Raw genomic sequence first — 13195 nt, 5'->3', positions numbered from 1 at the left:
AACAAACAAACAGCAAAGTGGTCTTTAAGACTGTCTTCTTAAAATTCATAGTAAACTCACAATCCTGATCAGACCGTAGTATCAAAGCATAATAGATTGGTGTGTAAATGCATTTCTGTCACCTCTGAACCGCGTTAAACAGTCTGTGTAAAGACAACAGGAGCCAGCTGAAGACATAACGCCAGAAAGACAAAATAGCTACTATTTATGATTAAATAGAATATATATCTTTGTCCCTCAATCAGTTTGAAACAATCATAGCTACTCTCAATTCTTTCTTAATATAATATATTTCTAATTTACAGTATAATGAATATCTGACAGTATTGTTTCAAATCTCTGTGTTGACCAATATATTTTCAGTTTCTGTAGCTTCTTTTGTCCCAAGAATTAGTAAAAAGACAAAAAAAGAGAGACTTTTAATATGCTTTATTTATTCACCATTTCATTTATCACAAAGAAAGTCTCTGAAATGCAGACCAGTGTGTTTGGTATAGAAACTGTACACAAAACCAAGGCACTATACTGTACATTTAAATTAATATATTTTCTTTCTCTCGTCAACTAGTCCATGCTGTTCGAAATACAAACAAACTTGACGTCTCTCACACCTCAAGAAAAAGAGACCGGCACCAACACAACCAACAGCCATTCACACGAGAAGAACACACAAAAAATACAGACGCAGCATGTAAACTCCTCTTGAATCAAAAAGGAATATTCTAAGACATATGACAACATTTAGAGTGATCACACAGGATTTTCTGCTGTTTCTTTGCTTGCTACAAAGTTTATATAATTTTCATTTATTCAGCAGACTTATCAAACATAAACACACATTACAACAAAAACCCAGACCGAATGGGAAGAGGAGAGAATTGATTTCATGTACATGAATGTGGTGAGGAGACACACACAGACATCATCTCCACAGACAAAAGTGGACGCCACAGCAGGTGCATCTGTAAATCCTAAAGTTACCTTTGACCTGACCGTTTACCCTGTTCTCATTGCACAATCACCTCATTTAACCCGAAAGAGGTCAAAATGGAGGAAATGGACTGTGTTAATTCTGTCACCATGATGACTTTAGTCAGGTTTTTAAAAGAGTCCTTTGGCTTTTTTTAGGTTCACTTGCTTCCATCCAGGCAGAGCGTCAAACTCTTCTCTCTTTATGTCTAATACTCTCTGAGAACACAGAAAATAGTGTAATGAGTGAAAAGAGAGAATCACACAGGATACACATACACACTGCCTTTCAAAATGTTATGTATATGTTTATGCTCACCAAGGCTTCATTAATTCGACTAAACAAAAGAAAATAATAAAAAGTAATATTATGACATACCCTATTTTTCGGACTATAAGTCGCACCTAAGTATATGTCGCATCAGTCCAAAAATATGTCATGACGAGGAAAACAACATAAGTTGCACTGGACTATAAGTCGCATTTATTAAATATAAGAATATAAAATATTATTTTTTAACATCATTGCTCCAGTCACTTTTGATCAGTTTAATAGATCGTTGCTGAATAAGTATTAACGTCCTTTAAAAAACAAAAACTTGCTGACCATATTGTTTTGAATGGTAGTGTATATGTGCAAAAACTTAAACACAATCTGATTGCAGGATATTACATTTGCAGAAAAGGAAGGAGAAAAAAAGGTTTACAGTAACACTGTGTCTTAGCTAGGCACATTTTGTTTAAATCATAAAAAAAGAACTCCCATATACAGATAAGAGGAGAGAGACTTTGGACCAATCAGAATTGACAGTGGGCAGGGTTACTCAGCATGCCCTTCCTGCTGCTTGTGCAGAAATCTAGATTGGAAATGTACATTGTGTTAAAAATCTTTCACTTAATACAATTTAATGTGCAGAGACAACTTTAAACAAGCCAATCATAGAGTGAACAATGTATTCAACCAATGGTCTGAACTTAAGGCGGGAACACTGGTTTGCCAACCGCTGGTGGACTTTATATGCACATTGACTGTGATTGTCTAAATTACGACCACAGAAAGATTTCAAGAAAAAAAACAGACAAAGCACAAGTGTATGAATTTTATCACAGTTGGCAGTTTGCCAATGTGCATTGGTCCAGGTGTCTTACTCTCCTTAAAGCCAAATCTCACTGAAAATGAGTGACCTTTGGTTACTCTGTCACAGCAAATCACTATCTGTGTAACATTAACATGGAAGATTTATGATTTATAACATGCTTATCATGTCACGCCTAGTTATAACACAGTGTGTTCAGTAAAATGTTATCAGAAATATGTAAAGTATTACTGGAAAAAAAAGCTTGTGAAAAAAAATCTGCGTTTGTGTGTACTGTGCATGCATGATTTGTTCAAAGATTTCTCCAGGATTCAGCTGGATAAGAGAAGCCCAAAGTGAGCGAGAAACAGGGAGGAAAACAAGGCATAAATGTGAGGCTGTCAGGAAATAGTGTCATAGAAACATACTGTATCTCTCCCCGTGACATCAGTCCATATCTGAGATACTTACCCACATTTAGAATTCCCTACAACCCTAAAACAGCAAAACAATCCATTCTTAGTATCTAGCCACATCATGCCTTAAGAAACTATTCATGGGTTAAGGAACCTACTCAGTCATTTCTATTTGCCAATTTACATTTACAAGAAAAAAGAACTGAAAATTCAATATACAGTAATAGAAAATAGACTTAAACAGAATCAATCTTAGGAGCATTAAGGTTTTTTTTTTTTTTTTTTTTTTTTTTTTTTTTTTACTAATGGGTTATTTGCATTTTCTTCTACATCAAGCTGTCATCTGGTGCTCAACAATGCTATTCTGTATGTTATTCTGTACTGTCCTTGTCAAATAAATATATATTTTTTAAATCTTAAAATAACTCTGTTTGAAATGTGATTTTCACAACTCAAGATGCACAGGTGATCTGTCTCGTAGTGTTTGCCGTTACCTCAAAGTCCTCGTCGGTCAGGTACATCTCCAGTTTCAGCGGGTCGACGCCGTGGGGAAGGGGACGGGTTTGCAGTGTTTCTAGAGGATAATATTTGTCTGTTTCTCTCTAATATTTGTCTGTTTCTCTTTAATATTTGTCTGTTTCTCTCTTGTTCTGAGGTCACCGTGGCCACCAGATCCAGTCTGTGTCCAGATCAGAGGGTTACTGCAGTCACCCAGATCCAGTACGTATCCAGACCAGATGGTGGATCAGCACCTAGAAAGGACCTCTACTGCCCAGAAAGACAGCAGAGACCAGGACAACTAGAGCCCAGATACAGATCCCCTGTAAAGACCTTGTCTCAGAGGAGCACCAGGACAAGACACCAGTAAACAGATGATTCTTCTGCACAATCTGACTTTGCTGCAGCCTGGAATTGAACTACTGGTTTCGTCTGGTCAGAGGAGAACTGGCCCCCAACTGAGCCTGGTTTCTCCCAAGGTTTTTTTCTCCATTCTGTCACCGATGGAGTTTCGGTTCCTTGCCGCTGTCGCCTCTTGCTTGCTTAGTTGGGGTCACTTCATCTACAGCGATATCGTTGACTTGATTGCAAATAAATGCACAGACACTATTTAACTGAACAGAGATGACATAACTGAATTCAATGATGAACTGCCTTTAACTATCATTTTGCATTATTGACACACTGTTTTCCAAATGAATGTTGTTAAGTTGCTTTGACACAATGTATTTTGTTTAAAGCGCTATATAAATAAAGGTGACTTTGACTTTGACTTTGACTTTGATAAATGCTCTGACAGAGACCAAAAATATCCTCCACCAGAATGATCTGGTTACACACCTCTGCCTCCTGCACACACACACACACACAGACACACACACACACACACACACATTTTTTAAAAAGAGTAAAAACTTTGAAATACTGTATGTATAAGAAAATATAAAATTTTCAAGTTTCTAGCAAATCTCTAAAATATTTTATGAATCAGAAATTAACAGAGAAACAAAAAAGGGAAAAAAATCCTTCTCCAGAAAATCATAAACAGGTAAAGTTTCTTTCTTCTGTAGAACACAAAAGATGACTTTGCTGAAGAATTTTGTTAACAGATGGTAGCCATTGGAAATAAAATACTACTAAGTCAGTGGCTACTGTTAACTGTTTGGGTTGGAACAACTTGAGGGTGAGTAAATGATAACTATTTTAATTTTGGGGTGAACTATGCCTTAAAATACACTGATTAAAATCACGGTTTCAGTCAATGATTGTGGCCCTCCAAAACTGTTTGACCAAAACCAAAAATTTGTTTTCCGTCGTTCAAATTTGGGTTGAATCACTGACAGAAATACAACCCATGTTCAGCGTCTCACCCTCTCTGTGATTTCAGCAATGTCCTCTCTGTGCTCCCAGCTGGGGAACATGTTTGTGAAGGTCAGAGGCTCCAATCCAGCATGGATCAAATATGACTTCTGAGGCTTCTTCTCATTCTTTTCTGCAAGGCAAAGAGAGGCATCACTTATCTGTATTCACAGCATAAGTGGAACGGAAACTGTATGTGAAGCAGCATATAGTTGCTAATTCATGTTTCTGATTTGCTGGACGACTGAAAGGACGACTGGCTTTCAATCACCTCTGCAGTACTGCAACACAGTTTCCATAGCGCACTTCCTGTCTGAGTTCCAGCGGATGAGGGCAGAACCGGTACTCTCAGTATCCTGCGGCCACCAGCCCTGCCACAGGTAAGCTTCATGATAGTTATCCACCAGGAACAGAGCTACAAATAGACACAGAGAGGGAGAAAAACACGCATAATTATTTATGATTCATTGTTTACAGCCTGAGAGAAAGAGTTCATGTGGCATTTCTTTTTACCTGGCTGAGGGGCAGAGTACAGATCCTCCTGCAGGAACGGCAGGGAACAAACAAGGTCTGCAGCTCTGGACGGGTTGAAAAACTCCTGCGCCACAAACTCACCCGAAGGACTACTGAGCTGGAACAGACGCAGTGTGAAGTTAAACTTGCCAGGGTCTGATAAAAAGTGAGAAATATTGACATATAAACAAAAAAAATTTAGATTTTAGAAAAAAAAGAAAGAAAAAAAAGAGAAAAAAGCACACAATTATGATATTAAAAAGTAAAAAAAGATGCAAAAATTCTGAGAATAAATATTCACTTGGAGATAATAATTTTTACTTTTTGCCTCATAAATACAACTTTTTAATCTCATTATTATGTATTTGTTATAAGAATTGTCAGTTTTTTTTTTTTTTTTTTTTTTGTGCACTAATGGTGCATTATTTTCGAAAGTGAAAGTGAAGTGACAAACAGCCAAGGATTTCAAGTCCAAATCTCTAACCATTAGGCCACAGCCTCCCCTTTTCAGAGAGATCTCGGAATGAGGAACATACAGGTGCACAACAAGCATGCAAAATTATGCATCTCCACTCTCCACCGGTGAAGCATGCAGTCGTAGGCCTTGCGGTCCTTCCTGCCTAATGCTTCCCAGAATTCCACAGGCTCTCCACCTTCCTCACATTCATGAATGGTAACATTACAGCTGCTGTGAAGTCACGCCTCCAGTGGCCGTCTTAAACCAATAATATGTTCCTGCACAACCGGAGGCTGCTGATTCAGGACCGCAGATCTAGGACCGCAGTTCTAGGACCCTAGTTTTCCGTGACAGCGCCACCTACCGTACTGGACGATATAGCGATGGCTGCAGTTTCAGGACTGCAGTTCTAGTACCCTGCTGGTTTAGTTTGCAGTCACATTACTTTGTATATAGCATCAATATATTAATATCAGTAGTATTTGTTTTTAAATGTGATTTTTGATTTAAAATGCAGCAGAGGTTAATTACTAAGTGTGCTTTGACTCACGATTTTAAATTTAAACCTGAATTTACAAAAAAATATAAATTAAATATCAATTTTGTATTATTTACGTAAAATGAAGAACCTTAAAAGTCTAAGTCTCTTGAATTATACAGTATATCAGAGAGCTGCACGGGTCCGATTTTGTAAATCCGCACCCGCCCATACCCGCAGTGTTTAAAACCGCATCCGACCCGTTTTCCGACAGCAGCACTAATTCAAATCCGCACCCGACCCGACCCGCTTAAAATAGAACCGACACCCGAAATCAAATCGGTTAAGCAAATCACATTAGACACACTTTTTTCGAATTTTATTGCCAGGTCATACAGAAGTTAGGATATTTATGGAAAACTCTTTTTAAAAGATATTCGTTTTTTATACATTGTATCTTAATTTTGATCAATGTTTTATTTATCAATTGCCCATATTTTAATAAATAAGAAGCAAATATATAGCAGACAATGAAATAACCTTAGTTTAATTGACAGAATTACTATAAAATATTTTGCTACCTAATATTTCAATATTTTTTGTATCACGCATGCATGCATGTCTATTTCCCTCATATTAAATATAAAACGCATGTGGACTGATATTTTCCAATGTCTGGACTCCTTTATTAATGGAGTAGGCTATATAAACAGACGTTTCAATATACTGGTATTAAATGCATTTTCTGAGAATTTATATTTAACTTTTTTTACTGCAAATGTCGAAATACGTGCTCTTTGGTCCATCAGTCACTGATCACATTAGAATAAAATATCTCATAATAAAATACAAAATTGACTGATTTATGAACGTATATGCATAGTTCTCATCAGTCGGAAATACAGATAATCGGTTTCATTTGTTGTATTTTTGATCCTGAAAGAAAACAGAACAACAAAAGAGCGAATCATACCACCGTCTGAGGTTGTGCTTCAAGTCGAAAGCACCCATTTATTAATCGTTCACAGCTGAGCATCGCGAGAGGCGGATCCCGCGGGTACCCGAACCCGTGCAGGACTCTACAGTATATTGATTAACCTCCTTAAGGTGAATTAGCTCGTTATCAGGTAAGTTAACGTTGGAATCAGCGCATGGAGTCACTAATCTACAGCCAATATTTAAAAGTTGTTGAAAAGCAAGATAAGACACAAGAATGATTCAAGAATGTTTATTTATATATATATGTGTATTTCTACCGGACCGTTTCGGTACACGGCTTTTGGTACGGTGCACGCAAATATGGAGTGAGTTTTGGTTCTTTATTACATGCGAGAAAATAAAAGATCTGAGAGAAAAAAAAAAGTTTGAGAGAAAAAGTTATCACACTGATAGCAAAAAAACATTTCATGAGAGAAAAAAGAATATTTGAGAGAAAAAGTTTTCATGCCAATAGCAAAAAATAATTATATTTGAGATTAAAAAATGTTTTGAGAGAAAGTATTTTCTCATAGAACATAAAAAAAATATACATTTGAAATTTTTAAAATTATTTCTGAGAAAAAAAATCTCTCTCAAAATACTTTGAAAAAAACTCTCAAATATATATTTTTTGCTATCAGTGTGAAAATATTTTCTCTAAAAAAAAAGTGTTTCTCTCGAAACGCTTTTCTTTGCTCTTGATGCAATTTCTTGCTCTCGTGTCAGGATTTTGCTTTCACTGTGAGAATTGTGTCATGGGCGGGGCCACGTTCCTATTGGCCAGTCGGGTGAGCATCGTCTTGTCTTGGGAGTCGAACTGAATCATTACACCATTGTTCGGTTCACCTGCATAGATGCAACCTCTGCCTTATGGCTAGTTAAGTTGAGCACGGACACTCCAATGTTTGGGCAAGATGATGACACACAGCTGGCTGAGCAAGTTCAGTATCACTGAAGATTAAACATTAAGAAATAGCACTCATATTCATGAATGAATGTGTATTATATTATTTGCTTGCTAATCGCTAGTAAAGCTAACCAGCCATCATGCTAGGTAAACTTGCAAACTCACCTGGTTTATACTATGTTTAAATCAAATGCCAAATTAATGTTTTGATTTAGATAGTTTCACGCCTTATTTAGTGAGTAGTGAGCTAGTTTCTACCTTTGCACTTGCTAGCCTCAAAGCACCTGAAGAGTAACTGCTTGTTCTTACAACCTCCCGTACAACTTTCAACTAACGTTAGTATGCATGGAAGGTGGCAACCCTACAACTAGCTAACGTTAGACAGTGATTGATATACCGTTTGAAAGATTTAAAATAAAAAAATAATTACCATGAAAGTACAGGCACAAACATATTTGTGGGTTGCTAATGTAAGAGTTAGTCCTAGACCTGCAATTTACCTTGTCAGCTCTAGACCTCGGCTAGATGGTAAAAAATATTTAGAATAAGCCCCGTGTAGCTGAGTTTGTGAGCTATACATGCAGTGTAGCTAAACATGTGCAACAACCATACAAAGACTATTTTTAACAAAACTAGGTGGGACACTTTCAAACGGTATATCAATCACTGCTCACTACTCACTAAATAAGGCGTGAAACTATCTAAATCAAAACATTAATTTGGCATTTGATTTAAACATAGTATAAACCAGGTGAGTTTGCAAGTTTACCTAGCATGATGGCTGGTTAGCTTTACTAGCGATTAGCAAGCAAATAATATAATACACATTCATTCATGAATATGAGTGCTATTTTTTAATGTTTAATCTTCAGTGATACTGAACATGCTCAGCCAGCTGTGTGTCATCATCTTGCCCAAACATTGGAGTGTCCGTGCTCAACTTAACTAGCCATAAGGCAGAAGTTGCATCTATGCAGGTGAACCGAACAATGGTGTAATGATTCAGTTCGACTCCCAAGACAAGACGATGCTCACCCGACTGGCCAATAGGAACGTGGCCCCGCCCATGACACAATTCTCACAGTGAAAGCAAAATCCTGACACGAGAGCAAGAAATCGCATCAAGAGCAAAGAAAAGCGTTTCGAGAGAAACACTTTTTTTTTTTAGAGAAAATATTTTCACTCTGATAGCAAAAATTATATATTTGAGAGTTTTTTTCAAAGTATTTTGAGAGAGATTTTTTTTCTCAGAAATAATTAAAAAAAAATCAAATGTATATTTTTTTATGTTTTATGAAAAAATACTTTCTCTCAAACCTTTTTTTAGTCTCAAATATAATTATTTTTTGCTATTGGCATGAAAACTTTTTCTCTCAAATATTCTTTTTTCTCTCATGAAATGTTTTTTTGCTATCAGTGTGATAACTTTTTCTCTCAAACTTTTTTTTTCTCTCAGATCTTTTATTTTCTCGCATGTAATAAAGAACCAAAACTCACTCCATACACGCAGAGCTGGGTAGATTACTTATGAATTGTAATCAGTTACTGATTACAGGTTACATGAAAATAATTGTAGTCAGTAGGTAATATAATCTCTTAGATTACACATTTTTGGTAACATAATCTGATTACTTTTGGATTACATTTAGATTACTTTTGTGCTAACCCTTACTTGATATTGCACATATTCAGTATCTTAATCTTGTACTTAAAAAAAAAAAAAAAAAAAAAAAAAAAAATATATATATATATATATATATATATATATATATATATATATATATATATATATATATATATTTTTTTTTTTTTTTAATTCACCAAAAAGAGACCCAATAGCTTATTGTGTCTTTACACACTTGTGGCTTTAATCAAAAAGAAAAAAAATGAAAAAAAATAAAGACTAGAAGTAAATATGACTGTATCAATGAAAAACATCAAACAATAGCTACATTGCAAACATGAATTTTGAAAAAGACTAAACTCACACAGCAATGACATTTCTATCCATCTCAAACTATTTTAAGTGCATAGTAACAATGAGAAAAATTGATTGAGGTTACACTTTTTAACTTTATAAAGGGGAATATTTTCCTAAACTGATTAAATGTTGAATTCTGGCTACCTGTGATCAACATTAGAATAATACGACATTATGGTTGTTATTATTAAAATGAAAACAGTATAAACAAACTCCATCTGTACAAATGCATAAATAATGTTTATAGATTAATGTTTTACTTTTTTGACATGCAAAATATGTAATGTTGGAAAAATGCAATGATACTTTTAAATATGATATTAAACCACCAGTAGCTGGTAGCAAGTCTTAATGAGTGAATCATTGATTCAACCGATTTGTTCAAACGGCAGATTCATTTAACAAATGAAGCAAGTAACCGGCTCACTGAATCATTGACTTGTTTAAAAATGAATAATTTAGTAACGAAAGACTTGTGTGTTGCTTGGGGATACGTTACTGTTCTGCTGTGGCTTTGCTTGTAGTTATTTTTGTTTGGGATTAAGTGAAAATGATCCACAATGTCTCTAAAATGTAAATCAGTTAACATTCCTTGTTTATTTAACTGAAGATGTATAAAATCAATATCAAATTTGCAATCGAGCTGAAAGTCGGGAAAACATCACTCCTGGTCGTGTGATGTTGCACAGATTATACAGAATATTTAGATTTTTTTCTACCGTAGTATGTTTGTTCATGTTTGTTTCTTTGTGTGTGCGGTTGTGCTTATAGTGTTTATTTCTCTGTGAGTCAGACCGGCTGCCTAGCCTCAACTGACACAACCTTGATACTGTCAGAGTCAGAATAATTCTCGCCAAATTGTGCTGCCCTAGTTATTGTTTGTTATAAAGAATGTTATCAGAATAAGAATGTCCGTTTGGGGAATCCAGATTACATGTAATCCGTTACAACCCAGCTCTGAGTGCACATGTGTACCTAATGACGGAATGCAATATTTTGTGCACGGAACATAAGTACATTTTCGTGTTTCCAAACGAACATATTAAGTGGCGGAAATCTCCGCGTTCTGCACAAATCCCGCCCTGCAGCTGATTAAGGCCGGCGACACACACTGGATGCATGGTGCAAGCGTCTCAGCTGCGTGGCGTGTCTGTTTTTAATTCGGCATCTCAGGCGCCTATTTTTCACGCGATGCGCAAGCCTGTTGGAAGAATTTCCAGGCAAAATAGAATAGGAAAATATGTTTATATGTAATTTTGTACACACATACATATTAATTCATGACACTTTGATGTTTGAAAGTCTATAGGTTGACATAAATTCAGATATAAATGTGATTTAAAATGTGTGTGTGTCCTTAATCAGTAGGCTTTATATTTATGCTCAACATGATATTGTTGTCATGAAGACAAGAGCCTGGTCTGTCGGCGGTCTCCCTGTCACCTACAGCAGCAGGCACGGCACGGTTCTGGTGAAGCAGGCCTACAAACTGGGATTGGTAATTTATATATTTATTATTTTATTTTTTTATATGATATTGGTTTGAGACTGAGAGTATTTTATTTAGTGGGGAACTTTGCAGCAGTATTTTATTTCTTATTCTTTTTTTATTTTATATATATTTTATTAAAAAAAAATTTAAAAGTGTACCTTTGATATTTTATAAATGCGACTAAAACGTAACCTTTTGCCTTTCACGATAAGTAATGGCAATGGATTTTGGTGGGATTTAGGCTATATTTATTGAAAAGAGGTATTTGCATGTATCTTTACAGAAGCAGCATAGACAGCTGCTTCAGAAACGTGCTTGGCATGGCTGGAATAAACAAGCATTGACTAGAGTGGCTGCAATAAGCTTCAATGGCAGTATCAGAGCCACACTGCACCGCAGATGTGTGCAGTGTAGCATTAATGGAAGGGAAAGCCCTTTATACTGGACGCAGTCATATATGAAGTTTTTCTTGGAGGCTATATAGTACATTGAAGAATGATAATTTGTCTTTTTACATACTCCATGTGACCTGTAAATGCGAGAAAAAAAAAAAAAAAAACAGTGTATATTTGTAATTGAACCCAAGTACAAATTCTCAGTACTTTTTACACCCCTGAATGTTTTAATATGGAAAACAGCAGCAACTTCATGCAAAATTATTATTTTGTATGAATGTAAAAAGTTTATGTTATAACATTATAGCGTTTCACATCATAGACACCATGGTCACTTGTGCTGGTGGATACACATAGGTTTACATATCACATAGGTCTTTATAAAAAATAAATTAAAAAAAAGTAGGAATAACCAGTGATGCCTTTTAAGATTTGATGTTGCTAGGCTACAGTCTTTTACCTTTTTATTAAAGCCTTGCTCCTCCATTATTTGACTACTCTTCTCGCTTACAGACACCACTTCCTGTATAACTTCCTGTTTCTTATTGATCCTGTTTTTCCAATTTTCCTCTACACTCTTCTTCAACATTGCCAACCTGAAAAAAAAAGTATCAAATGTTTCAATCCACTCGGAACAGAAGACATTTACATTGTAGATGGATAACACTACTGTAAAATAAAATGAAAGAAATGACAACTGAAAATAATTTGGGGGATGCTGTTTGTTGTACAAAACATTCAGAAATCCCACCAAATAATACAGCATGCAAAATTCTCCACAATTCAGCTTTCTTATGCTACTCTGTCATGGTGTGTTCTCTCTATCTCTCCGTCTGCACTCATTTCCTCCGGCCCCGTGGGAAAGGCTGGGAGATCTAAAATAGTGCCCTGCGCATTATCAGCGCTCACTGAGAGCAGAGGTGACCCAATTTCATTTATAAGATGAGACAGAAAGAGAACAGCTCCAGTCACCCTGCAACATCTAAAGCCATCAGTACACGCCAACGTATGTGCAATTGTTACTTACACCACAACTCTCTGACTATAGACCTTTTTCATGGAACGCGAAATTACCCATTATGCTTATGTCAGAGAGATTTCTTGTCATGAACCTTAAGAGAACTTTTATACAATGATTCCAGGGGCCTTAATGCTGTTTTATAAATTTGATGCATCTATAGACCTTTTTCTTCGCTTCTCCATGGAGGGCGCCATAGTGGCGAGTGACTTCCTGATGCATCAAATTTATATCTAAATGCGATGACAATTCCGCACTTTCGGTACTGCATGACGAGTTGGTCAGAGGCATGTAAAACAGCATTAAGGCCCCTGGAATCATTGTATAAAAGTTCTCTTAAGGTTCATGACAAGAAATCTTTTGTTCAAGATAATAAATGGTACTGCAGCTCCTCCGTTAAAAAAAGTTCATCTCACTGAGTTCAGAATTTACATCTCGAGGTACTCAATCGACTGTTCGGGGGGACTGTAATAATAATTTCACAATTATTTATTTTACTCTATAATTTACTATTAATTTATTCTTCATTTTTGTCTATTCTGTATTACTCCACCCTTGATATTACATATTCTTCTTGCAATTATTAATCTATCATTGTTCAGTTATTTATGGTATTATTCATATTATACATATAATGGTATTGTACCGTTGTACTCAC

The 13195-nt window shown here is 35.8% G+C and overlaps 1 protein-coding gene across 1 annotated transcript; it reads right to left on the bottom strand.

Annotated features, from left to right (window-relative positions):
- Positions 1-445: 445 nt before the first annotated feature.
- Positions 446-12597, bottom strand: LOC113040181 (supervillin-like). The gene is made up of 7 exons (XM_026198486.1): positions 12594-12597; positions 4832-4987; positions 4590-4733; positions 4330-4451; positions 3739-3808; positions 2956-3053; positions 446-1188 (listed from the first exon to the last, which is right to left on the bottom strand). The coding sequence occupies exons 1-7, from the start codon at positions 12595-12597 to the stop codon at positions 1102-1104; spliced, it is 681 nt and encodes a 226-aa protein (XP_026054271.1). The 3' UTR covers positions 446-1101.
- Positions 12598-13195: the final 598 nt, after the last annotated feature.

The sequence above is a fragment of the Carassius auratus genome, chromosome 2, assembly GCF_003368295.1.
Source record: "Carassius auratus strain Wakin chromosome 2, ASM336829v1, whole genome shotgun sequence".
In the NCBI taxonomy this organism is placed as follows: Eukaryota; Metazoa; Chordata; class Actinopteri; order Cypriniformes; family Cyprinidae; genus Carassius; species Carassius auratus.
The sequence above is the reverse complement of the archived record's forward strand: the minus strand, read 5'-3'. Positions and strand labels throughout refer to the sequence as shown.

Bases quoted from the DNA above. Each gene is read 5' to 3' on its own strand.
- LOC113040181 (XM_026198486.1), bottom strand. The intron at 4,452-4,589 runs GTGATTGAAAGC...TTTGCCTTGCAG, and splicing joins TGTGTTGCAGTACTGCAGAG to AAAAGAATGAGAAGAAGCCT. The intron at 3,054-3,738 runs GTCAAAGTCAAA...AGAGAGAAACAG, and splicing joins CTGTCAGAGCATTTATCAAA to ACAAATATTATCCTCTAGAA.